The sequence below is a fragment of the Hippopotamus amphibius genome, chromosome 1, assembly GCF_030028045.1.
Source record: "Hippopotamus amphibius kiboko isolate mHipAmp2 chromosome 1, mHipAmp2.hap2, whole genome shotgun sequence".
Taxonomy (NCBI): domain Eukaryota; kingdom Metazoa; phylum Chordata; class Mammalia; order Artiodactyla; family Hippopotamidae; genus Hippopotamus; species Hippopotamus amphibius.
The window spans coordinates 114,863,117-114,891,078 of NC_080186.1; the positions used below are offsets into that span (position 1 = coordinate 114,863,117).

At 46.4% G+C, this 27,962-nt stretch overlaps 1 protein-coding gene across 1 annotated transcript; it reads right to left on the minus strand.

The window, feature by feature from the left end:
* Positions 1–270: 270 nt before the first annotated feature.
* Positions 271–10,633, minus strand: S100A10 (S100 calcium binding protein A10). Its single transcript, XM_057723765.1, has 3 exons — positions 10,462–10,633; positions 3,549–3,701; positions 271–684 (listed from the first exon to the last, which is right to left on the minus strand). The coding sequence occupies exons 2-3, from the start codon at positions 3,678–3,680 to the stop codon at positions 523–525; spliced, it is 294 nt and encodes a 97-aa protein (XP_057579748.1). The 5' UTR covers positions 3,681–3,701; positions 10,462–10,633; the 3' UTR covers positions 271–522.
* Between the last annotated feature and the right edge of the window lie 17,329 nt (positions 10,634–27,962).

Here is a 27,962-nt window from a genome sequence, read left to right on the forward strand (position 1 = left end):
GTAACAACTAAGAATTCATGTTGGACTAGAGTGTCTCTAAGATTGTATCTTTTAATCCTTGGAGTTGCTGTCCTTCAGCTATACACAGCTACAGGGAAGATCAATTCGGGAAGTTAGACTCCAAGCCTGAGTAAAGAGTGCTTTCCCATTTTGCAGGTTCTGTGGAACAGAGCTCTGCTTTGCACTAGATGCTCAAGGGCATGTGGGCTCTTTGTGAAATGAAGCAGGGAACACGCATTTCTGAAGATGGAACAAACATTCTGTCTCAAATTCAGAACTAAAAAAGGAATTTGTTTATTGAGGGCAAGGAGATGCAAGCAATATAAAAATCAGAAGCTTATCTGGCTTTAATTGACTTTTCTTTCTCTGCTTCTCAAGGTGGAGTTGGATTTTATTTGTACATTTTCTAAGGGTCCCAATCTGCTCAGGAAATCCTTATACAGGGGGAAGCTGTGGGGCAGATTCCTTAAGCGACCCTTTCTGAGAATTCTTATCAGGGTGGGAGTAATTGCTCAATGCTGCCTACTTCTTTCCCTTCTGCTTCATGTGTACTACAAAATAGTCATTGCACGCAATGGTGAGCCCAGCGATTAGTGAAAAGAAGCTCTGGAAGCCCACTTTGCCATCTCGGCACTGGTCCAGGTCCTTCATTATTTTGTCCACAGCCAGAGGGTCTTTTTGATTCTGAAAAAAAGAACAGAGGCAAGAAATACCAGTCAATGGTTGCAATGATGAACTTCTTTGATCTGTACTGCTGGCAACTGTATATATAATCTCCTAATTATTTGAATTCTTGCTTTAGGTCATAGTGATCTTTGGAGGTCGTCTAAATGTATTTTTCTACCTTGAGGGAGCATTTCAGTAAATTCCTGTTTATTTCAAGCTAGGAAAGAGGTTTCCATGGCATTCTTTTATATAACTCAGGAACTAGAAACAGCCTATTTCTAGAAAGAGGAGATTCAGTGCCAGAGAAGGGAGACCCACGACTCTGAATTCTCAGTCCACTTAGAATCTGACCTGCTTTACTTACAGTCCGACTGTTACCACAGTTTTCAAAATCACAAGATTCTGCCTAAGAACCACCCTAATCTCCCCATTTTATAGTTTAAACTTACATTCTCCTAACTTTCATTCCTAATAGCAAGGTCAAGTCCTTAAAAAAGGAAACTCCTTATGAAAGACCTTGAGATTATTTAGGGAGTAAATTTCGGATCATGGTCCTATGGATTTTAAAGAGGCACTAATGATGCCCTGGGGTGTGTAGGTTTAAAGAGGACAGGCAGATGGTCCTCATTTCTTGGCACAGCTGAGGCCAGCCTAGTGTGGCTTCATATCGTATTAGCCAGGTGACTAAGTCACTCAGCTTGGTGGGCCTTTGTGTAACAACTAAGAATTGAGGTTGGACTAGAGTGTCTCTAAGATTGCGTCTGTTCTATAAAGTTGGTCAATCTATGCCCTCTTATACTCTTTGCTGGGTGTACGCTGTTGTACACTGATGTACTTCAAAAGCAGTATGTGTGGTGGAGTCATAAAACTCCCCACGATTCTCAATGCCTAGCATGAATGCATGGAACTGAGATGAGCGGGTAAGATCCCCTTTGTTTTTTCCTTTCCCTTGCTTTCATGGTGATTGGCTTGATCACTCCTTTTCGTAGTGATGATGCTTAGAAGTGGGGAAGTGTGGTTTCTCCTGTAGGGTCCGTGCCATCAACCAGAAGGAAATATGGCCCTTTACAGGTGTTAAAGGACTCAGGTAAAGTATTTATGAATTTCACTGATTGTATACATGAGCGAGGGAACTGACACTCCGTGTCTCAAGTGTGCTGGATGTTTATAAACTGAGCTCAGAAATCCCTTAAGGTAAAGCAGCATCATTTCCTACTTGCCCTAAGCAATCAACTGTAACCTATCTATGCAGCTACCTCCGCTTTGGTGGGTTTCAGTTAATTCTGGCCTTAACCCCAGCTTCCTGGCTGTGGTCAGAAGGAGTGAAATTTGGATGACATAAGGGGTCAACTTTAGCAACAAAACGCTCTGTCAATGCAGCGAGTGTGGGTGTGCCTACAATTATGACCCCATGCTTAGAATAAATTATACTGCTGTGTTCAGTACTTGGTGCTGAATGCTATGTTTATCAAGCCACAAAGCCTTTAGGGAGGAAGGGTCTTTGTTTCATGTGATAGTCATCCTGGCTTCTAACTTATGCAACAACAAAATTAATGGGTGTTTAGAAGTAGACCGAGAGCATCTTTGTTTGTGTGATGGGCAGGTTTACAATGAGCACATTCTGTCCTTGAATTTTATGCTTGCCTGGAAGGATCACAGAAAGTGAACATGGTCTTGGAGATAATCATGTCCAGCCTCGCGTTTTACAGAGGCGGGAACTGAGGCACAGAAAGGTGAAGCAACCCAGTGTTTGTTAGGGTCCTGGTCTGGGGCTGTATCACAGAACTCTACAGAAGCAGAGCAATAGATCCTCTCCTTCTGGGATAGCACTGTGGTAACTGCAGCTCCAAGACACTAATTAAACTATTTATGTCTTATTTGACCCGTAATGATAACATGTAAATCATCATGTACTACAGAACCCTATGTTTACTGAGTCAGGAGTCAGGGGCTTGATTAATACTGTTTACCAGGCAGATGACAAGAGGCAGGATCCCGCCTTTTACCATCTCCTCCCTTCACCCTTTAGAGGCTACTGCGTACCAAACACAGTACTGATCCCTTCAAGTGACTCTGGTTGTGGCAGGGAGAGAAGGGCCTGCATTTCAGTCTAGGATTTTGTTAGCCAATGTTTCACCTTCAGTGAAATGCAACAACCATCTCTTGAAGGCCTATGATTTAAAAGGGCAACTGTGCCTTGTGGCCTAATGTCCTGAGTGATGTATCTGAGCTCACGGCAGATCCTCTTCTAGTCTTCACGGGTCCCTCAGTCTGTCAAAGGTGAGGTATACACTCAAACTGCACTCCCATGTTCTCATAACATTTTCAGTGTGAAAAGTAGTTATTTCTGGAGCAACACTTGGCTCTCATTCAGCAGATGCTTGACACCATTCCTTTAGCGTAGTGCTGGAAAAAAATTTTAAAGCCTTTATCTAAAGGGATTTAAATTAAGGAGGGAGTTTCAAGTTGCTCAAAGTGGATGTGACCAGGATGTGGTACCTCCAAGTGTCAGGTTTATGGACCTGAGGGCAACAAGGCAACCTGGTTGATTACTCTGGTGAAAGGCCTTCTTTCCTGCAACTCTGTCTCAGTGGACACAGATGACTCCAGATGGAATCCTTCTAACACCATGTATTGTGGTGATTTGTGTGTAGTCTCATTTCACTTCCAAACTGGAAGCTCCTCGAGGGCAGGGGCTCTGCTTCCTCCCCCAGTATCTTACAAACAGCAGGCACTCAACAACATTTAATAAGTAAATGAATGAAAACACCTTTGTAGTAGTGACTGCCACAGGAAAGGGCTGGAAAGAGGAAGGGAAAGGAACCAGGGCCCAGAAGCACTGATTTTTACATCTGGTTCTTTCTGAGCCTTTCAACACTTACTTCCAAAAATCCGGGGAATTCCTTTTCCATGAGTACTCTCAGGTCCTCCTTTGTTAAGTAGCCTTTTTCCCCAGCAAATTTGTGAAATGTGAACATCATGGTTTCCATGGCGTGTTCCATTTGAGAGGGCATTTTGGTGAGGTCTGTTGAAACCTATTAAAGGATGTAAAGAAATAATTTACATGAACTTTTAAGCGACATGAATTACCAGTCTTTTGAGAATGATTGGAAGACAGTGATTAGCTCATCCATTCAGTCCTTTTCAGCTGTAAAATCAATTAATATAAGGACCAATTCACTCCAGGTTTTGGGCCTCCTACTGATGGAAATAGGCACTTCAGGTATTGGTGCTCTGAATGAGGGATTTGTCTAGTTGCCTACTAATTTTGTATAAATCACCTAATGAAGAATAAAAACTGTAATCATTTGGAAAAGCAAGGTCAGTGTCCCTTCTTTTAACCGACAAAGCACCTGCTGAAAGAACAGATGTTTCATCATTCCTCTTGGTGCTGATAAATGGCACTTCGATATACCAACAACCCACAGTCAAGTCCAGTTAATATAAAAATCTCAACTCTCCAAGCTTAACTAGGTAACCTTGTTCAGTCTCTTTCTAGGGTTTAAAAATCTGCTTAAAAATGAATTTTGTCTCCTGAGCATTTTTTTTTTTGGGGGGGGGGGGCTGCATGGCATGGCTTGTGGGATCTTAGTTCCCCAACCTGGATTGAACTCAGGCCACCGCAGTGAAAGTGCCAAGTCCTAACCACTGGAAGGCCAGGGAATTCCCTGGATTCTTTACTAAAGTTCTGAACTTGTCATTGATTGTAACAAAGACATTTGCATATTTGGTAGTACCATGCAGTTGTCCTACCCAAATAAAAGCTATCCAAAGCCCATTATCTACTTCCTTAAGAAGGAACAAGTAATAGTATAACCTAATTCCTTTAGGGATCTGATATATTTTTGGCAGCACTAGACAAAAGAGCTACTCTCACAGTCTGGGGTGCAGTGGGAAAGGAACAGCTTTTCATTGTGAATAGTGTAAAAGAAAGGAAAGGACGTGTCAGAACATTATATTCAGGTATAATAATCTGGGGGCATGTGTCTCCTCAAGACACAATGCCTGGTACTTAATAGGGGCCCGGTGAATTTTGCTTAATTGGAAGGCATGCTTCAGCCAGAACAGAGTAGCTGTGGCTAACACCACCTACAATTACTACTGGATAGGAAACAGGTGAATTTGAATCAAGACTCGACTATACCACTCAAAAAAATACTCATCAAGAATAGGTTTAGAGCAGAGGCTGAAGGAGAGGCTGGCACCTTCCCCTGAAGAGTCTCGACAGGAGCTGGAGACATGTGTGCTCAACACAGATACCTAGGTGCTATCTTTTACAGAGGAGGACGTGCAGTTGGTAAACACGGGGATTGAGCAATTACACTTTAAGAGTTGAAAGTTCTACCCCTTAATTCCCAGAAAAGTACAGGAATCAGCATGCCAAAGAATGTGCTACTCTAGAGAATACTATAAACCAGAATCTGGCATGATTCATCTGGAAGGCAGTCCTCTTGGAGAGAGCAGCAAATTCAAGGCCCACTGTGGGATGAATTCTAGGGGAACCACACCCTTTCCCCTCTCTCCTGACACAGCCAGGGTCTGGCTTCAGATGGCAGTGGGCTTAGAGGGAGTCAGCCTTGCCTGGATTGGCTCTGAAAGTCTAGCAACATAAGAGAACTGAACTGAGTGAGTCACCTACGGGAGAAGGCTGTGACATCCCACCCCAGTTCTGAAATATCTCAGGAAGGGAGTCAGCCACCACAGAGGTTTAAAAATACCTGTGCCCAAGATCAAGTGGCAGAGCACTTCACAACCAATGCCCCAAGATCCCAGAAACTGGAACTGGCTGTGGGACACCTAGTTCACTTTCTTCACAGGGCAGAGCAGAAGGAAAATGCACTGCAAAGCCAGAGAAGTAAGAAAGGAAATGCGGCAGGGTAAGGACCCTTAAAATAGGAAACAGGCTAACTGAGGAACTTCTAAGAAATACAAGTTGTAAGCTGAGGAAGTCCTGGCCACCTTGAATACCTTCTTCAAGAGAGTCAGGCCAGTCTTTCTCAAGTGAGCACTCAGGTCTCAGGTCCCTCCAATCCCAGCTCTGGAATGTCTATGCTCATTACGAAGTGACGCAGCTTTCCTGCCCCACCGCATCCCCGTCTGCGGTTTACTCAGCACATGGGCTGTGGACACAGCAGCCAGCACAGACTCCCTGTTTGTTCTGCAATAAGAATGCAGCACAGGGGCTGCTCAGGAGATCTAAGGTTGCGAAAGTGAAAATATCTTTGAAAACCAGAGGCGATGACCACCCTCTCATCAGTAACCAGGGCCCCTGAGGGCACTGACCAGGGCAAGTTATTCCGTTTGGAAGGTGAAGCTTGCACACTGGTCTTAAAGAAAGATGAAGAGAAGCGGAAGATGTGATTAGCCGTTCTTTTGGCTGGTGAATGAATCGTGCAGCTCTTCCAGAGTGCAGCGGTTACCCTACTGAGTCGGCCCGGCCCTCCCACCTCGGGCGGGGCTTGCCCGGGCTGGGCTGACGGCAGCACTGACCATTGGTTGCTAGAGCAGCAGTTCAGGGACTTGAATCCGGCGTTCGGTTTCCCCCTCTCCCCCACCCCTGCCACCGGACGAGCTCCACCCCCGGGCAGGGGTGGGACTCTAGCTTCTGGCTCGGAAACAATTCCAATGGATGGCCCTGGGCCTGAAGTTCACAGGCAGCAACGTCTTCTCTGTTCCCCAGACAACCTACTCTTGCACCTGAAACACTCGCTCCATTTAATCATTTACCTGTCTTACAGTTTAGTTCCTCTAGGTTAAGAGCTGTGACTTATTCTGTTCTATCCACGAATCTCTAAGTAGTGGTTTAGTGTTTGCCAATCGGCGAATGAATGAATCAAACAATTCCCTCGGCTGCAGCTGAGGTGCAGGTGTGATTGCCTGGATCCGGGCTGAGATGAAACCCTTGACGCCCCGAGCTCTCCGGGAGGAGGGGAGGGCTGGGAGGCTGGGAAGGGCCGGCCTATGAATGAACGGCAGAGCACATTCCAGAGCGCGGAAGAAAATGGTGTGTCCTGCTAAACAGGTCTGGTCACCTAACGCGACTTTTTTTTTCTTCTCACTCTGTTTTCTCGAGTTTTGGTTGATCCCACTCTACCCCTCTCTCACTGTGAGCTCCGCAGGCTCTGACTACCTCATTGCTCACTCACCTTTTATTGAAGTCATTTTATTCTGATGTCTGTGTATCTCCTATAAAGGTCTGAAGAGTGGAAGCTCACATGTCTTTCTCTATGTAGTTTTCTCTTCAGAAAAGAATTCTGGGCTCTAGACATTTAGTTACAGTGGTGGGAATTCCATTTTCTATTTTTGCTGTTCCTACACTGAGCACCTACTTTGCACCATCCAGTCATGGGGTCAGGCACACGTGGGTGCGCTCTCACTGCCCCCTGCCTCCACCATGGTGCTTGCCTTTGGGGAGTTCACCAGCTAAGGTCATACTATTTAAAAATACGTCCTGAATTCTAGGTAACTGTGTTTCTGTTTCTTCCCTCACTAAACTGTGGGCTCCGGGAGCAGGGTCCCAGAAGCTAGCGCCTTGCCCTCAGAGCCTGTTCAGTGAATCAGTAAGAAGGAAACTGACAATAATGTAAATTTTGATCCTTCTGGGAGTAGCAGGGAAGTAGGAGGTCTCCTTAGAAAAGTGTCCGCTCCTAAGCAATACCAAATATTTGCTCAGGAGCCATGCCCCGATGCAGGCCATAATTTCAAAAAGGAGACTTCCAAAGAGCAAGAAGTCTGATCTACTTTGCTCTTCTGTGTCTTGTCCATACCCTAGTTTTCTTACAGCCCACCCTGAAAATAATTGGCAGAATGTCAGTAAAAACAGACATGTTATCTAAAATGTGTTTTAGGTTTCCTTTCATTTGCTTTGAGGAATTTAAAAAGAAAAAAAAAAATTGGTGAGTGGGGTGGGGAATTGAACCCAGAAAACATATTTGAATTTGATCCCAAAAGGGAATTCATTAAAAGTGAGTTGAGGCAATGGATCTGATCCAGGCTGTCTCTCCCATCTTTCACCAAACATAAAACTTTCCCACTAAAAAAGCAAGCAGCAAAAGAGAAGTTCCAGATGCAATCCAATAGGAAGGACTCTGAAGCCTTCTCTACCCTAACAGTACATCCAGTTTTCCTTGAAGAGTTATCAGGCATCAGCCAGAATTGAAAAACAATAGCCATTGTGACAACTGCTGCTAAACTCATTGTTGGGTGGGGTGGTAGTTATTTAATGAAGAGCCAGGAGGTGCTGAAAATTATTGAAAATAAGCAAATTCATTCTTTTTGCTTTTGATGTGAGATTCCTAAATTGTTGAGTCCTGGGAAAATGAGAAGGTTAAGAAAGATCCTAAAAAGATCAGCCCAGCTTTTCCAGCACTGAGTACTAATCTACACATTGTAACTCCAAAAGGGTTCCATTGTTTCCCTCAAACTTTAAAAGACTGGACTGGATCAAGGCCATACCAAGTGGGTAGTGCTTGAAAAAAGTCACATTTTTGGAGTTGTCCGTGGAAAGCAAGAAGGCATTCAGTCTCAGCTCCACACAGCTCAAGGCCTGACCTCACTGAAGTGGCTGCTGGAGAGGTTGGCCAGGGGGCAGACATGGGAGGAAAAGGGGCCATTTGATGTTGTATGCAGGAAAAGCCAGGGAAGAGCATCACCTAGAAATCAAGGTGCTGGGACTTCCCAGATAGTGCAGTGGTTAAGAATCTGCCTGCCAATGCAGGGAACACAGGTTCGATCCCTGGTCTGGGAAGATCCCACATACCATGGAGGAACGAAGCCCATGCACCACAACTACTGAGCCTGCGCTCTAGAGCCTGCAAGCCACAACTACTGAGCCCTAGTGCCACAACTACTGAAACCTGCGTGCCTAGAGCCGGTGCTCTGAAACAAGAGAAACCACTGCACAGAGAAGCTGGCACAGAGAAACAAACAGTGGCTCCCACTCGCACAACTAAGAGAAAGCCTGCACACAGCAACCAAGACCCAACGCAACAAAAAAAGAAAAAAAGAAAAAAAAAAAAGAAATCAGGGTGCTTTATGCCCAGTAGACCCTCAAGAAAATTTGAAGAACCAAATATCTCCAAATGGTGCATCAAGGACCAAGATGAAGACAGTAGCTTCTGGCTGTCAAGGAAGGAATACATCATTTGGAAGAGATGATTAAATAGAAACCAGATAGGAATCTGTGGGGGCAGGCCTGATGAAGAAATTTCAAATGAGTTATATGAACTCATTCCCGTCCTAAGGCCCGGCATTACATTTTACTGAAACACGTTGGAGGCAAAGATCACCGACAGGGTGTTTCCATGAGCCTGGCCTCACCTGAAGCACAGGATATAAAAATCCACTGCCGCAGGTTCAAACTCATGCTGCAGGGGAAAAAGAATCTGCAGCAACTGCAAACCTCTTAACGGGAAGAGCTACCTCCCAAATAAAGCTGAGGAAGCCTGCCAGCAGGCATACCGGCCAATAACCCAGCAGCAGTCCTGCCAGTCTAACTGCTGTCCTCACCCACAGTTCAGTCAAGAAACCTCTCCTTCAGATTGCAGGCCAGTCCTGGTGTGACTCACTTCCTCTTGGAAAATGCCCTCTAAGATGGCACAGTTCCCTTTTTCCTTTAGGGCGTGCTCGGTCTGAACCATCTGCAGAGTCTGGAACTATCCGGGCCACACCCACATGGTCTCACAACTGAGTCACAGGCCTCCACTAGGAGAATCCGGGAGCCCTTTGTGCTAACCACGCCCTGCAGAAAGCTCCCAGCTCAGGGAAGGGAGGGGGTGGGCTTAATGTATTCCAGAGTCTGGTCGTGGGCTCTGCAGTGCCCGACGCATTCCTAGCTGCTGTTTTCCCCACCACCCCAGCCCAACAAGGCAGATTCCGGGTTTCAGTTAGGTGGAGCCGGGCCGAGGCTGGAGAGTGCGGTATCCAGGTCTGGGGGAAACGCCAGTCCTTTGGCCAGGCTCAAATTGTGACCAGGTGCCAACGGCTCATTGCACTGGGTCAGATTAATCTGGGTTGGGAGATCCTTCATTACGCCTGCTCTTCCCCTATCTCTGTATAGTTCCACTTGTTTAAGATGGCAAGAAGGGAACCCTTTCAGTACAAAAATCACTTCATACAGGCTCCCCCGCCCCGCCCCGTCCCCCCAGCAAAACTGCGTTATAAAGAAAACAAACAGACCTTCTTCCCTCCGTCGGCAGTAAGAACCTTCCCGTCTAGCAGACAAACAGGAAGCCCAACCTGAAGCATCGAGGAGAGGGACTGAGGAGTGTCCTTTAGGTAGAGAACTCGCCAGCACCCCCCCGAGCCTGCATCGGCCGTCCCGCTAGGAGGAGGCCACGAACATCTGGACAAAGGTCAGCCTGCAGCCGGAGCCCACAAAGAAACATGCCGGCCAGGACAGGGGGCCAGAAGCGGGCGTTCGGCTAACTGGGGAGACGAGTCGAAAAGTAGGAAAGTGGCTGTAAAGAGAGAGAACACCTAAAGGCAGGAGAAAGCAGACCCCGGGGCACCAACACAGAGGTACTGTAGTAAAAGACAAGTGCTCCCTCCTCCTGCCGGCGAGGATCTGGGGGGTCGCGCCGGAGCGGGACAGGGGCGCTGCTCGCCAGGCTGGGGTGTGGCCCAGAGCGCGGAGCAGCGGATACACCCCAACCCCAGCCGATCCCCGGCCAGGCCCTCGGGCGCCCGGGACACCCCGAGAAGCCGGCGCGGCGAGCCAGAGCCGCCGATGTGGTGGTTTCCCCGGGCGCGGGGTCCGGGGCTGGGGACCGCCCGGGGCCAGCGGGCGGCACTCACCTTGGCAGGAGGCGCGGCGGGGACGCTCGGCTGGCGGGGACGCGCGGTCAGTGAGCAGAGCGCCGCGGGCTGGGCGCCTTAGTACGTGAGGGCGGGGATGGGGGGCGGGGGAGGCAGGAGGAGCCTGGGCTGGTGTCAGGGCCTCCGCTCACCCCACCCCTTCTCCTCCCGCCTCTTCCTGCCCACCCCCCACCCACCCACCCAACGCTCACACCCCGGGCCGCTGTGCACACACCCTCCTCTCGGTCTGAGGAGGAGCCGCGCTCCAGGGCGTCCCCACCAGCCCCCAGTGAGAGCAATATTGCAAACTTCTCTTCCTACTCAAATGCTCTCGAATATTTTAGGACATCCCCACCCTCGGCCGTGCCCTTCCTCTCGGGTTTGGCTTTAGAGAGTGAGTGAGCGTGGAAATCAAAGAATCCAGCCGTTCTGCGGGTGGGGCGCGCTGGCCCAGAACCAGATTGTAAGTGGCTCGTCCGTAACCTACAGGTCTAGGAATTGTTTTCTAGATGGTACTGCAGGGAGGGGCACGTGGAGTCCTAAGGACCGCGAAGGCGTCAGACTTGATCTCAGATTAGGCCCTAGGAGGTCAGTTGGGAGGGTCTCTAAGGCCTGGGTTCAAAGTCCACGGGCAACTCTCGGAGAAGCCAAGTCCCCTGCCACCGCCTGCTCTCGGGTTTGCCAGAGTGGGGGGTGGGGTGAGGGTGGTACTGTTTGGCTAGTCAGCTCGAGGGCGTTACAAACCCTTTGTTGCACTGGAGAATTACCCCTCAGTGTGAATGGCTTTGGTTGGTCTAGCGTTCAGTTTCAATTGTAGTTGATATTGTTAAAACCTGTTTCAGAACTTCTTTTTGTCCTGAAATTGGCCAGTTTGGCCCTCAAAGCTCTTTAGAAGAAATTTGGAGAAAACCTATGTGTTTCCTAGCTGATGGTATTCCGCCCCCTCCCCCCGCCCCCACGGCATTTATTTTAATTGTGGTTTAGGGTTAAATGAAAACTGCTAGCAGCTGTTGGTGGCAAAGGGCCCAGTCCCAAGTCTTGGGTTTTCCTTTGTTCCCAGGGGAGGTCCTGGGAGGAGTGAGTGATCCCAAAGGAATGAGCAGACTTGGGGAATCCTCCAAGTGCCTCCCATGTGACTAATCTTGGCTCCTGCCAGGAAAACTCAACTTGGATTTCAGCTCTCACTGTGCTGGATTCCTGCAGCCCTGGTGCTGAATGTTCAGGGGGCCAGACCTGCAAAAAACATAGGCTTCCTAAGTTCTTTCTAGGCCCTACGTTACTGTCAAGAGTGGAGAAAATTCTGGATTCCTTTAGTTTTGGGAAAGATGCAAGTGGATTTAGAATGAGAATGCCTGAGTTCCGTATACTATAGACTCCTTATTTAATTTCTTCATTTGATTTGCAAATGTTTAGGAATGCTTAGTGTGTGTGCTAGGGCCTGGGGATTCAGAAATCAAAGAATCAGTCTCCTCCCTCAGAGCTTCAAGTCTTGTTGGAAGATAGATTAGCAAACAGGTAAAATCCAGTGAGCTCAGGGAATGGTAGAGGACACTATGGGACAGTGTAAGAACACTGAGGAGGGGCCTTCAAGTCCCCATGGAGTGGCCGCAGAACAATTCCTGGAGGAGGAACAGTTGATAGACATTTAAAAAATAATAGTAACACTTACCATGACTTTTAACTCTGATTGTAAAAAGGGTTACATTCTTATTGCAGAAGGTTTGGAAAATATATCAATGTATGAGAAGGGAAATAAGATTATTTGTAAACGCATGGACCAAAGATAATTACTTCTATGTATTTCCTTGGATGGAGGAAAGTTTTACATGTTGAGGTATGGGGAAGCCATTTTGGTTTATAGACGATTTAACTTAAACTTTATGCTAACTAGAACAGCCTGTTTTGTGGCAAAACATACATTGTACATCTGCTTTAATCATTAAAGAAAAGAGTGCATTTGAAAAATCAAAGTGGAGTAACTGTGCCTCAGGCATCCAAAATGGAGCTGGGTGGCTGTTGTGGATGTGATTTCGAATAGTTCCTATGTCATTAAAAACTTGAATTTTCTGCAGTGACTCAGACTCAAGGACACCACCAGCCCCTCTCAAAACAATATCTGCTAGGAACTTCCCTGGCAGTCTAGTGGTTAAGACTCCTTGCTTCCACTGCAGGGGGCGTGAGTTCCATCCCTGGTCTGGGAACTAAGATCCGGCATGCTGTGCATCGTGGCTAAAACAAACAAATAAAAACAACAAAAAACCCCCAGTATCTGCTAGCAGCTGCCAGCTGCAGCCTTCTAGTCTCAAGGTCTTCCCCGGTAACTATGCAAGCTTTTGGGACCCCAACCAACCCTTGCTTAATAAGCACCCTTACTTCTTGCCAGATCTAATTATAATTCTTGACAAACAACTTATGTAATTTCACAGTTTTTGCCTTTATAAACCTCCCCACTTGTAGTCCAGTGGAACACAATTCAAGTGCTTCTTTTTTAAAAAAACTAATTAATTAATTAATTAGGCTGTGTCGGGACTTCGTTGCAGCACGTGCATGGGCTTCTCTCTAGGTGTGGTGCACAGTCTGTAGAGCATGCCGGCTCCAGAGCCCGTGGGCTCAGTAGTTGCAGCACACGGGCATGTGGAATCAGTTCCCAGACGAGGGATCTGACTTGCATCCCCTGCATTGGAAGGCAGGATCTTAACCACTGCAGCACCCGGGAAGTCCCTCAAGTGCTTCTTGAATCTGTGTCTGGTAATCTGTATATAGTAATCACATGATTATACTGATCACACCTCCGCATCACGGTGGCACGCTTTAAGCAGAACCGTGTACTGCTCTGATCACTCTCTTACATACTCATGAGGCAAAGTTCTGGCAGATCTGGCAAATGCACACAGTTTCTTTGTTTCTTCATATGCATCAAGTTGTGCTCTGCACCACACAGAAACTATGAGCAGCCAAGCTCAATATTCTGTCTGCCCAGACATTGTGTTAATGGTTTGAATCATAATTGTAGCAAAAGCAAAATTTATTAATCAATAACGCAGCTCTAGTGAGGAGTCACAACAGTCTTCCATGGCAGTTCAGTTAAGAAGTACCAATTTATAGTTGCCTGGTCAAGACTTTTTGCTAGCAACCCCCAGAACAAAACAAAAAACAAAACAAAACAACAGATCCCCAAGTGTGGCTTTACTAATACGCCCTAAATAGGGAAATATAATTTACCAAATATTTCCCATATTTTCCAAACATTTAGGTTATGAGCAATTTTCTACTGTCATAAGTATACATAAAATAATTATATATAAAAGGACTGCTTTTGAATAAACATCTTTGCTCCCATGTTTATTTTCTTAGGATCGATCCCTATCAGGGACTGTCCTTTTTGTTTATGTAGATCTTAAATGACAAGTGGGGATTAGCCACATTCTGTGGGGGCAGATAGGAGGGAAAAGCACGTGCCAGGGCATGGAATTGTGAGGTGTTGTGTCTATTCCAGGAATTGCCCCATTTCTGCATGGGGAGAGGGCCAAGTCCCTTAGGCCTTCAGATGGAGATGAGTCCCAAGAGTAGGTTCCCTTCCTGGAGGCACCTGGGATATTCTGCTTGTTACTGAACCAAACTTGGATCTGCTTGCCTGTGTGGAGTAAAGTCAATCTACTGACCCCAAGTTTTGGCGAAGGAAAGTGCAGTGTTTATTGTAGGTGCCAGACAAGGAGTCCGGGTCAGCTAATGCTCAAAAGCCTGAACTCCCCCATGGGTTTCAGGGAAGCTTTTTTCTTTCTTTTTTTTTTTTTAGCTCTTTATTGGAATAGAATTGCTTTACACTGTTGTGCCAGTTTTTGCTGTACAACAAAGTGAATCAGCTGTATTTACACATATATTCCCATATCCCCTCCCTCCCATGACTCTTTTCCACCTTCCCTATCTCAGCCCTCTAAGTCATCACCCATCATGGAGGTGATCTCCCTGTGTTATGCAGCAGCTTCCCACTAGCTATCTGTTTTACATTTGGTAGTGTATATATGTCAGTGCTACTCTAGGGAAGCATTTTTAAAGGCCAGGTGAAGGAGGGGAGTCGCGAGGTGTGTGATCAGCGCGTGCACAATGCTGATTGGTTGATGGTGATGTAACAGCACAGTGTCACAGGGTTTAACGTTATCAATCCTCAGGCTCCAGTAGGTCTGGGGGCTTCAGTGCTCATGGTCATCAAGTAGTTAACTTCTTCCATTTAGTGGGGTGTTTAGCATCTGTAAAACAACTCAGGAAATGTACATCAGATACGTTCTGTGAAACAACTCAGGAAATGTGCATCAGATATTGTTATCTAGGTACTTCAGAGAGAAACTAAAGATTCTGTGACTGCCATAAGGCTGATTTCCTGTTTAAATTCTTATCAGTTCTCCTGGCCCGACTGCGGATTTTGCTACTACATGGTCATCCTTTCCAGTCATTAATTCTTGAGCCAGGCTTTTGTGACCCAGAGGAGGCCTGGGAGACTAGAGCTTTTCTACAAACAAGAGGCAGGCAGAGGACATGGTGGGGAGGGGTCTGTGCAAGGAAAGCTCTGTAAGGTCCTGCTCTGTTACACGCTAAAGAATTTGGAGTTCGTTTCTGAAGGTAACGAGGAGCTGGTGAAGAATGTTAGAGGAGGAATGAGTGACTCTCTCACTTACCAGCTGCGTGACTCTGGGAAAGTCATTTCACCACTGTGAACCTGAGTCTCCTAATGGGTGAAATAGGGATAGACACCTATCTTCTGGGGTGACGGCAAAGAATGAACTGGCTCGGGACCACGAAGGCATCCAGCTCAGCCCTGGCACGCAGCGGCTTCTGCAGCAGATCAGCTTCTGTGTGATCCTTCCCTGCAGAGAAGAAGCTTTAAGGAGGCCAAGCAGGGCTGTTCTGTGGCCCACGGTCTCTGGTGTGGGATTTGTGGGTAAACATCTTTGAGCAGACTTCCTTCTAGGGTGCTGGGAGGACTCCATCGAGGCCTTATTTGCTGTGCTAACTTATCAGCAGAAGCTGAAGGTCTGTTTTTTTTTAACACGAGAACTCTTAGCTTGGGGTTGGAAACCATCTGCTTTCTTCTATTGGTGAGGTGCAAATTCTAATGATTATAATCTGTTAAATATTCACAGAGCACCTATTAGTGCCTGGAATGTTCTGGCTGCTGGAGATATGTCAGGGACCAAGACAGACAAGTTTTTTCCCTCATGGGCCTTTCATTCTAGTGGGAAAGGCAAATAAAATACAAATAAAATGAAACTAATATAAAATTTTTGGTAAGTTGTAATGAGCGCCTTGATGGGAAAAACAAAGATCTGAGTGAGAGAAGAATTGAAGTAGAAAGTCAGGGAAGACTACACTGAAGAGGGGACATTTGAACTCAGAGGAAGAAGAGGAACCAGGGCTGCAAATAAGGGAGGGACTAGGAGGAAGCTTTCTAGGTGGAGGGAAAAGCACCTGTGGAGGCTGGGAGGGGCTTGGTCTGAGATGGGAATTGAAAACCACTAGAGCGCCTGCAGCAAGGGCAGCACGGTGGGGAGGGGGACTGGACGTCAGAGAGACAGCTTGGCTGTATAACAGGGGTTAAGAGTGCAGGCTTGGGGAATGAATCATATTTCCTCTGCCTCTCATTAGCTATGTGACCTTGAACGTGTCACCAACCGTTTCAAACCTCAGTTGCCTCTGGAAAATGGACTCAAGAGGAATACCTGCCTCCTAGGGATATTGTGGCTATAAATGAGTACATACTTAGCAGAGTGCCTGGCATATAGTAAATGCTCCACTCTTGGTACCTGTAGTTATTATTAATAAGTGGAGGGTGGGTTGGAGCCAGACAGACCTGTGTTGAAACCTGGCTCTGCTGCGTGATTGTTTTGTGCCATGGGCAAGTAAGTCTCCATGACTTCTGTTTCCTCATCCGTAAAATGGACTTCAGATTCCTATCCTGGGGGGTAGGTTATTATGGGATTATCTGAAGTGATTTGTGTGCAGCTATCCTGAAGGTAGGAGCCAACCTCTCAAGGCCTTTTAATTATTTAAAGTATTTTCCTTAATTTATACAGCCTTTTTTTTCTTTAAGAACTTTTATTGAGATACAATTGACAGACAATAAACTGCATATATTTAAAGTGTACAGTTTGACATTTTTTTTTCTTATTAGTAATGTATATATGGCAATCCCAATCTCCCAGTTCATCCCACCCCAACCCGTCCCCCACCGGATTTCCCCACTTGGTTACTGCCTTTTTTTAAACACTCAAAAAAGAGACAGACAAAACCTTACTGAAAATCAGTCACAAGTTTGTGGGTCTACTCATGTTACGGATTAGGGTAGCTGACAACGAAAAACCTGGGAATTCTAGCCTTCTTCTTCCATCTTCTAGTCATAAGGGACTTTGATTTTCTAGATCTCTTCAAAGGAGGAAGAAAAAAAGATGCTGAACTTTAACTTAAGTGATCAGGCCAGAACAGAACTCCAGCTGGTCTGGACCTCAAGCATGCTTGGAGTTGGGGGAGAAGTCTGCAAATAGGACCTGCCATTGTGGGCTATAGTCTATCAGTCTCACATGCAGTTACCTTTTCTTTATTAAACCTTGAGAGGAAGCGGTGTTCCAGACAGCAATTCTGGAAGCTGTATGAAAGGGAAAGTTATTTAAGCCGCAGATACTGTGTGTTCAGGATGACACTGGAATGTGGCTGGGGCGGGCTCAGACCCACAGAAATGTGACTCCATGGGGCCCTGGTGACACAAAGCCCTTGTGAAAAGCTGGCCACTTGGTATGAACTAATGCCTCAAAAATATTAGCCAGCAAGTAGCTCTGGGGCTTCCAGGAGATCCTGTTTTGGGTCTGGAAGCTAAGGGAAGCTGCTGTGAGGCACCAGGGAAACGGAAGCTTGGTGGAGATTTGTACCAGGAGAGGGTGTGTCCTTGCTTCCTAGCTAGTGCTGCGGGGCCCTCTGGTGGCTGCAGAGTGGATAGCTCTGCAGTGGGGTTTGCTTTCTCCTGAGCGGTCCTGGCAGAAAAAGGAGCAGGGAGCCTTGTCTAGAAACCCGAGGACTGAAGACGGTGCTGGGAAATGTATGGAGCTGGCTTGAGATGGAGGCTGTGATTTAGGCGGGGACCCTGTCCCAGTTGCGCATGCCTTTGGTAGCATTTCTTAGGGCTCAAACAGTGGGAATAGCAACGCTCTGTGTACATGATACAATAAATAAATAAACAAATTAGGTTGAACTAGTGTTTGGTGCTATATGATAAAAGCCTCCGTTTGGACATAGAATTCAACTGGTTTTATTTTGGTTGGTTTTTAAGTGCATTCATTCTAACAGTTTTGAGCACAGATATTCTAAAGCCAAAGTGCCTGCATATTGGAGGATATACTTGCTGGTAGTCAGTGGGGGCATCGTTGAGGTCTATAGTGGTCACATTATATAAAAAGAAAAATGTAATCCAGGTCTCGCTTATTAAAAATTAACATAATAATTTTATAGTCTACAAAGCTCTGTCTCATGTGTTAATTTATTTGGTCCTTATAAACACCCCAAGAAGTATTTTAGATTGATTAGGGTTATGATTATAGTAATTTATTGTGGTTTACCTGTATAATTTCTGTTTCACAAAATCCCTGCAAGATAGATGCTAAGTCTGTTTTCAGATGAGGAAAGGAAGCTCAGAGAGGTTATGTAATGACTTACTTAAGGGCATATGTATGGCCTTATTAGAACCCCAATAAGGCTAGTGTCGAAGCCTCCTTTTTGCCACCACCCCCTCAGCTTTCTTTTGGTAAAGCAGCAACCAGGACAGCTGCTTAGGAACATAACTATAATCTGGGCAGGAACATGGGAATGTCCCCAGATAGCTCTGATAGGAGGTAGTGTGCGTGGCCAGGGTTGCCAGGGTGTAGACAGTGAGGCCAGCAAGAATTTAGAAGAGCAGTCTTCCTTTGCTGGGATCCTTAAGAATAGCTTCACAGGAGAGAGGATTTGAAGACAGCCTTGAACATTGGGTCTCTATCCCATTTGATAGGCATCGATGGGGCCTTTGGAACAGGTGCTGAGAGGAGGACCATCCAGGGGGAGGAGTAACACAAATGAAAACACAGAAGAGTGAATGTGCAGGAAGTATTCGGAGAAGCAGCAAGTATAGCTAGAAAAGGGGTTACAGTGAGGGATAAGGGCTAGATTGTTGATGCTCTTGAGTTCCAGACTACGGATTTAAATTGTAGACACAACTAAACCACAGGAGGCAGAACCACTAACTACCGGAGGTGGGAGAGAATGGAGGCCAGGAGATGATGGGGGTGAGGCTGGTGATGATACCGGCGTGCACTGGAATGGTGGTGGTACGAGCAGACAGGAAGGTACTGATGAGAGAAAAATCTGCAGGAAGAGTCCTCAGGGCTGCCACTACTAAGCTGCAGGGCATGAGGGAGAGGAAGGAGCACACCTACCTGGAATTGTCCAGCTTGGGCACCTGGAGTACTGTGGTGCCTGCCCAAGGCACAGAGGAAACACTGGCTTGGAAAGGAAGGCGATGGACAAGCTGCCAGTGGGATTTCTAAGAGGAAATGACCTGCTTTGTGAGACTGTGCAGACACAGGCTGTCCCAGTTGTCTGCTTCCCTGGGCGTTGCCCTTTGGCTCCCTGTGTGTGTTTCACGGTCAGCCTGGGGTCCTGGAAGGATGCCACTCCAGCAGAGTTTTTCCCAGCCAGGCTCAGCCATCTGGTGGTGAGAGCATCGCACTGGGATTTGGAAAGCTGGGTGCAGCTGCTGTGCTGGGTGCTTCAGGGAATGCACAGAGGAAGGTGACATGGTCCCTGTGCTTGAGGAATTCACACTCCTTCAAGGAGATGGGCAGTAATAGAAGGCAGCAAAAGGAGGCCGGAAGGTAGATGTACTGGCTGGTTATAGAACCAGACACCCTCAAGGTGCTGGTCATACATCATTTTCATCATGAAGCCTCCCTGAATTCCCCTGCCCGCCCCGCACCCCGACAATTGCGGACCTCCCTTAGCACCGCGTGGCCCTCATCACGGGGTCTAGAAATTGCCTGTGCAGTCGTTTGTCTCCCTCAACACCTGTAGGTTCCTTGGGGACAGAGGTTTATCTTGGCGTGTTCTGTATTCTGAGCAGAACACAGTGACTGTTGACCCTCAGTGGATGCTGGCAGGAAGTGTAAGTCACTGGTCAACATGGGTTGCTGAGGGCCTAGGGGTTAGGATCCCAGGCTTTCACTGCCATGGCCTGGGTTCGATTCCTGGTCAGGGAATTGAGATCCTAAAGTCACATGACGTGAACAACAACAACAAAAAACATGGGTTGCTGAGAAGGGTGGTCCTGGCTCAGAATGGCATGCCCTAAGCTTAAGAAAATCGTATAGGGACATCTGAGGGGAGAAGGGTGGGTTAATACAAACGCCCTTAATGGCCCATCTCATCCTGAGTTCAGATTCTCTTTTTTGAAAATATGACAAAATCTATTACATATTTAACAAATAAATGAATTAAAGTCCTCCATGTTTTAAAAGACATTCAAACTTCTCAGCTTGTCTGTTCTTACAAGGTAATAGTAGATGCATTAGCAATGCATGTCGTAAAGCTTTGCAAGTGACAGAAAAACTTCCTTTTATGAAATAGCTGTCCATCAACTTGACCCATGATAACGTATTTTTTTTCTTGTTAGTATTTGATGAAAGCAGCTGTGGTAAAGTAGGAAGGGGATTAGAAAGTTGGGGTTTGAATTCAGGTGCTCCCACTTGGCCCAGGACCTGGCATCACACACCAGTGGGCAGGCACTGGCCCCAGGACCATTGCAACCCCGCAGCCCACTGTGACAGAACCCAGCCTACCCACCACCAGGCCAGCACCAGCACCAGGACCCCCTGCGCCTGTGTCCTGCCGACCGGCAGGCCAACTCCCGCTCTGAGACATCACGGACCCCTCAGCCAGCTGCCCCCGCCCACCAGTGGGTCAGCACAAGTGTCGGGACACCTCAGACCCCACAGCCAGCTGTGTCAGGAGCTGGCCCCACCCGCCAGCAGGCCAACACTAGCTCCGGGACTCCCAGGGTCCTGCAGCTGGAGATCCTGGGATCTAGTTCCACCCACCAGTGAGCACTAACCCTGGGACCCCCTGGGCCTCAGCCCAACCCACCAGCAGTAGGACACCGGCTCTGGGACCTCTGGGCCCTGCAGCCTAGGGCCCAGCATTGTTGGCAGTGGGCACTAGTTCCAGGACCTGACTTCACCCACCAATGGCCGGGCACCAGCCCCGACACCCCCTGGACACCAACCCCATTCAGCAGTGGGCAGACACTAGAGCCAGGACCACTGCAGCCTGCAGTATGCCATGGTGAGGCACAGCCAATATACCCACAGGCCAGAACAAGCCCTGGGAGCCCCCTGGGCCCTGGCCCTCTCCCAACTGGCCAACACAGCCAGTGGTCCCCTCAACCAGTGGTCCTGGGATCCAGCCCCATCCACAAGCGGGCTGACACTAGCTTCAGGACCTCCAGAGCCCTGCAACCAGAGACCACTGGGCCCCAGCCCTGCCTACCAGCCTGCAAACATCAGCTCTGAGACACCTTGGACTCTTCAGCGGGCCACCCCAGGATCTAGCCCCACTCACCAGTGGCCAGCATCAGCTTTGGGACACTCCAGAAACTGCAGCCATCTGTGTCAGGAACCGGCCCTGCCTACCAGCAGGTTAACACAAGATCCAGGAACCCTGGACTTATGACCACCCACCCCAGAACCTGGCTCTGCTCACCAGTGTGCCAGCACTAGCCCCAGCCCCACCCCACCTCACCCCCTGGGTTCTGTAGCTAGCCGCCTTGTGACCCAGCCTCATCAACCAGCAGCTGGCAGCCTCTGCACAAGGCAGGGCCTGGCAGCCAACTGGGCCAGGGGCCAGCCGTGCCTACCAGACTGCCCAACGTAGTCAGCCACCACAACAGAAGGACCCACGCAGTCCACATAGGGGGCACCCCTAGAGCATATAGCTCTGGTGACCAGAGGGGAATATGCTGCTAGACACACAGGACATCTCCTATAAAAGGCCACTTCTCCAAGGCTGGGAAATAAAACCAACTTTCCAGATACATAGAAATATAAACAACACATTAGGCAAATGAAGCACCAGAGGAACCAAACAAAGGAATATGATAAAATTCCAGAAAAGCTAAGTAAGTGGAAATAGGTAATCTATTCAATAAAGAGTCGAAGGTAATGACCATAAAGATGGTCAAAGAACTTGGGAGAAGGATGGACGAACACTGAGAAGTTGTTAATAAAGAGTTAGAAAACATAAGGAAGAACTACACAGAGATTGAGAATATAATAACTGAAATAAAAAAATACACTCAGGCTTCCTAGGTGGCGCAGTGGTTAAGAATCCGCCTGCCAATGCAGAGATCACGGGTTTGATCCCAGCTGCAGGAAGATCCCACATGCCGCGGAGCAACTAAGCCCGTGTGCCAAAAAAAAAAAAAAAAAATACACTCGAAGGACTCAGCAGTGGATTAAACAATACAGAGGGACAGATCAGTGAGCTGGAAGACAGAGTAGTGAAAATCATTGAAGTTGAACAGAGAAAAGAAAAAAGATTAAAAAGAGACGAGGACAGTTTGAGACCTCTGAGAAAACATCAAGTGTACTTATATTTACATTATGAGGGTCCTAGAAGGAGAAGAGACAGACAAAGGGGCAGAGAACATGTCTGAAGACAGTAGCTGAAAACTTCTGTAACCTGGGAAAGGAAATAGGTGTCAACATCCAGGAAGCACAGAGAGTCCCAAGTAGGATCAACCCAAAGAAGACCATATCAAGACACATTGTAATTAAAATGGCAAAAATTAAAGATAAAGAGAGAATATTAAAAGCAGCAAGGGAGGGACCTCCCTGGTTGTCCAGTGGTTGAGAATTCGTCTTGCAATGCAGGGAACGCTGGTTTGATCCCTGGTCGGGGAATTAAGATACCACATGCTGCAGGGCAACTAAGCCCATGAGCCACAACTACTGAGCTCACATGCCACAATTAGAGAGGCTGTGTGCCACAACTACAGAGCCCACATCCTCTGGAGCCCCTGAACCACAACTAGAGAGGAGCCTGCACACCGCAATGAAGAGCCCATGCACTGAAACAAAAGATCCTGCATGCCGCAATGAAAGACTCAATGCAGCCAAATAAACAAACAAACAAACAAAATAAAGCTTAAAAAAAAATAAAAGCAGTGTGGGAAAAGCAACAAGTTCCATACAAGGGAACTCCCATAAGGCTATCAGCTGACTTTTCAGCAGAAACTCTGCAGGTCAGAAGGGAGTGGCATGATATATTTAAAGTCATGAAAGGAAAAAATCTACAAGAATACTCTACCCAGAAAGGCTCTTGTTCAGATTTGATGGAAGGTTTTACAGACGAGCAAAAGCTAAAAGAGTTGAGCACCACCAAACCAGCTTTACAAGAAATGTCAAAGGAACTGCTCTGAGCAAGAAAGAAAAGGTACAACTTGAAACATAGAAATTATGAAAGGAAAAAACTCATTGGAAAATGCAAATATATAGTAAAGGTAGTAAATCAACCATGTACAAACTAGTAAGAAGGTTAAAAGACAAAAGTAGTAAAATCATCTGTATCTGCAATAAATAGTTAAGAGATACACAAAAATAGAAAATATGATGTCGAAAATAATAATCATGGGAGGGGGGAAGTGAAAATGCAAGGTTGTTAAAATGCATTTGACATTAAGAGATCAGCTACTTAAAATAATTGTGTATATATATACATGTGTGTATATATCTATATATCTATATATACACCTCATAGTAACCAGGTTCTCCCATTCATTAGCTTTGAGACTTAGGGCAAGTCACCTAAACTCTCTGAATTTGTTTTTTCATCTTCAAGGTGGGACTAATAATAACCAATACTTGGGAAACTCATTGCATTTTATTATACAAGTCATTTTCGTATATTCATTCAGAAACTTACTGAGTGCCAACTATATGCCCAGCACTATCTAAATACTGAGGATATAGAAATATAGAAAATACAGGATATATAGAAAAATATAGAAAGACGTAGTCACTGCCTTCAGGAATCCCACTCTAGCCGGGCAAGCAGGCAAATAACACAACACGTAAGGTGAAGGGCAGAGATAGGGGAGTTGGGGAGGGTTCCTGGAGGGGGAGCCACTTGAGGCTAACCTGAAGGATGAGTAAGAGCCAGGTGAGGAAGGTTGGGGGGGTGAGGGAGAGGCATCCAGAGAACCACAGGTGATTTGGAAGGTTTGGTGGGTACGTGGGATGTGTGGGTACGTGCCAGCGTGCAGGAGAGCAGGACATAGAGTCCGTGAAGGGCCAGATCACAAAGAATTACTGGTGCTGAGTGAAGAAATCTGAACTTTGTTTTGAATACTGTGAGGAACATTGAAAGCTTAATACTTAAAAAAAACATTGATTAATTAATTAATTTTGGCTGTGCCAGGTCTTAGTTGCGGCACACGGGATCTTCATTGTGGAGTGCTTTTTAAAAATAATTAATTAATTAATTAATTAATTTTGGCCGTGCTGGGTCTTGGGGCACGTGGGGTCTCCTTTGTGAAATGCAGAGTTTTTAGTTGCAGCATTCATGTGGGATCCAGTTCCCCAACCAGGGACTGAACTTGGGCCTCCTGCACTGGGAGTGCGGAGTCTTACCCATAGGACCACCAGGGAAGAACCGAAAGCTTAATATTTTTATATGTTTTTTTTCAGATTATAAAAGTAACCTGTATCCATTGATAGAAAAATGAAAAATACAGAAACATATAAAGAACAAAAGGAGCATCCAGAGATAAGCGTTGTTCACATTTTGGTAAAAATACTTGACGGAGGTACGTGTGTTTGTCTACTATATCCTGGCTCCTTAAAATGTGGTTCATGGGCAGGCAGCAGCGTCACCTGGGAGCTTGTTAGAAATGTAGGATCTCAGGGTCCACTGCAGACTCAGGTGGACCGCAAAATCAGCACCTGCAGCTGAATTGGAACAAAGCTGCACGGCTTCGTTCTTTTGGGTTTTTATGGAGTCTTCATTACATGGGCATGATTGATTGAATCATTGGCCATTGGTGATTGAACTCGATATCTGGTTCCTCTCCCCTCTCCAGAGGTCAGCAGGGTGAGAACAAAAGTTCCAACCATCCATTCAGGAGGTTTAATGGTGATGAAATGAGGAGCAGGTCGCTAGCATTTATGAAGCAACCTCCGCTCCCTGCGTGCTGTTCATGTGCACCTTCTCCAACTTTGATATTTGGTTTTCTTCCTCCGTCAACAGTTAATCTCTTTGTGGACTGGATTTGCAACGTTCCTGAGTTGTCTTTGTTTTGTATTCCTACCAGAAGCTCTGGTGACTCCGTACATCATGTTTAACGATAACGTTGACCCTAAGTCGCTGTGAGGATGAAATCTGAATCTGGTGGCAGCAACATTTCTCTGTGCGTGGGTCGCGTTCTCAGCCGAGAGAGGTGGGGCGAGGGCCTGGGATTACCGTTGTTCCTCTCCGCCCTCACTGCCTGTTCTCACAGGGTGCTCCAGTCACTCAGAGTCAGTTCCCAGCCTGTGCAGACTTGTCTTCCCCTCTCAGAGTCTTCTTTCTTGACTGTGGCCATCCAGGAATGCTTTCACTGGTGACTGGGGGAGATTGAGGAGATGAGAGAGAGCACAGAAACAAAGCATGAATGATCACTTTTGCTGTACGGGTGTGGTTCTCTCTGTCTCTCTGTCCGGATCCCCGAAACATCTCTTGCCAGGTTCTCGGAGAGTACAATAGGGTTGTTGTGAGGTGGGTGGGTGCAGTGAGTCAGCGAGGTCTTCCTGAGCTGTAGCGGGCCGGGACAGATTCTCCCCGTCATCACCCGCTCCGGGCCAGGAATTGTTGGTGCAACATCCAACTTCATAACCCTTTATATATATGCATGACTATATATTTCATTTATATACTATTTGCTTCTCTCTCTCTTTTTCCTTTTTTTAAATTATTTATTTATTTATTGGCTGAGTTGGGTCTTCGTTGCTGCGAGCAGGCTTTCTCTAGTTGCAGTGAGCAAGGGCTACTCTTCGTTGTGGTGGACGGGCTTCTCGTTGCTGTGGCTTCTCTTGCTGTGGAGCACATGGTGCGTGGGCTCCAGTAGTTGCGGCACGTGGGCTCAATAGTTGTGGCTTGTGGGCTCTAGAGCGCACGCTCAGTAGTTGCGGTGCATGGGCTTAGTTGCTCTGTGGCATGTGGGATCTTCCTGGACCAGGGATCAAACTCATGTCCCCTGCATTGGCAGGTGGATTCTTAACCACTGTGCCATCATGGAAGTCTATCTCTTTTTCCTTCTTCATGTACTCCTGTTCTTGTTTTATGTATCCTACTTCCTGCCTTTATTTATTTGAGCATTTTAAACATACTCATGTTAAAGTCCTTTCAGATTGCTCTTTCTTTTTTTACTGGGGGGCAAAGTCTCTCATCTGTTGCATATACTGATAGTCCCTCGTGCAGTGTAATGTTTGTCTATGAGCCCATTTTAGCAGGATTTGTCTTCTGTAGAAATCCTCCAAATGCCTGGGGGTGTATCCATGAGGTGGTTTGCATTTGCCTAGGGTTTTGTTGTGTTTACTGATCTGGAGCACTTTTTTTTTTTAAATAAATTTATTTATTGGCTACACTGGGTCTTCGTTGCTGCACACGGGCTTTCTCTAGTTGTGGCGGGGGGCACTACTCTTCATTGTGATGCATGGGCTCCTCCTTGCGGTGGCGTCTCTTGTTGCAGAGCATGGGTACATGGGCTTCAGTAGTTGTGGCACATGGGCTCAATAGTTGTGGCTCGCTGGCTTAGTTGCTCCGCAGCATGTGGGATCTTCCGGGACCAGGGGTCGAACCCATGTCCCCTGCATTGGCAGGCAGACTCTGAACCACTGTGCCACCTAGGAAGTCCCTGGAGCACTTTTTAGATAGTTTCTTAGCCTGGGGTTTCTGTACAAAGCAGCAGTGTGTGTTTAAGCCCCATGCCTCCAGGAAGCCCAAGCACAGCATTTTGACTTCTCTCAGACAACTTTGTTCCCCCTAAGGCTCATTCTGAGTCTTGTCAGGGGTGGTGGGCTGAGTTTTTCAGTCTTCATCACTCACAGGGCAACTCTTTAGTGGTTTGTCTTCTTTAGCTAAGAGCTCAGTCCCTGTTCTGCAGCCCAGGTTCACATGACCTCAATTCTGGCATAATTACAGCTATGGGTTCCCTTTTTGCTTTTGGCATCTGGATATTTCCTTCTGATTTTTGAACTAAGTCTTTAAACTTTTTTTGGAAAAGGGTTCCATTTTATCCAGCATTTTTTGCAGTACGAAGGGGCTTGCTGTATCTGCTCCATCCTCAATCTTGACAGAAGTCCTAACATCATGGCTGAAACCTTCCTAAAAAGGGGTAGACCTTTGCTTGATTTTCTTTTCTTGTTTTTTTTTTTTTTAATTGTACATTCAATTTGGCAATGGTTTTTTTTTTTTTTTTTTTTTTGGCTGTGACACCAGGAACACAGGCAATAAAAGAAAAATGGATACATTCAAAATTAAAACTATCAAGATTAAAAACTTCTGTGCACCAAAGGACACTATCAATAGAGTGAAAAAGCAGCCCACAGAATGGGAGAAAATATTTGCAAATCATGTATCCAATAAGGGATTAATATCCAGAATATATAAAGAACTCCTAAAACTCAATAATAAAAAAACACACACAACCCAATTAAAAAGTGGACAAATTCACCAGATTGCATATGTAAATTATGTGCAGTTTTTTTTTATGCCAATTATACCTCAACAAATTTGGGAAAAGATGGGCAAAGTACTCAAATAGATATTTTTCCAATCGAGATATATAAGTGACTAATAAGTACATGAAAAGACGCTCAACACCACTAATTACTAGGGAAATGCAAATAAAAATGATGAGATACCATTTCATGCCCGTTAGGTTGACTGTTACCCAAGAAACAGAAAATAACAAGCTTTGGTGAGGATGTGAAGAAATTGGACATTATTGATGGGAATGTAAGATGGTGCAGCTGCTATGGAAAATGGCATGGTGGTTCCTAAAAAATTAAACACAGAATTTCCATGTGATATAGCAATTCCACTTCTGGGTGTATAGCCCAGAAGAATTGAATGCAGGGACTCTAACAGATATTTGTACACCCATGTTTATAGTAGCATTATTCTCAATAACCAAAAGGTGGAAGCAATCCAAGTGTCCATTGATGGGTGAATGGATAAACAAAGTGTAATATATACATATGATGGAATATTATTCAGCCTTAAAAAGGAAGGAAATTCTGACATGTGCCACCACATGGAGGAATCTTGAGGACATTGTGCTGAGTGAAATACGCCAGTTACAAAAAAAACAAACACTGTATGGTTCTACTCATATGAAGTCCCTGCAGTAGTCAAATCCCCAGAGACAGAAAGTTGAATGCTGGTAGCCACGGATG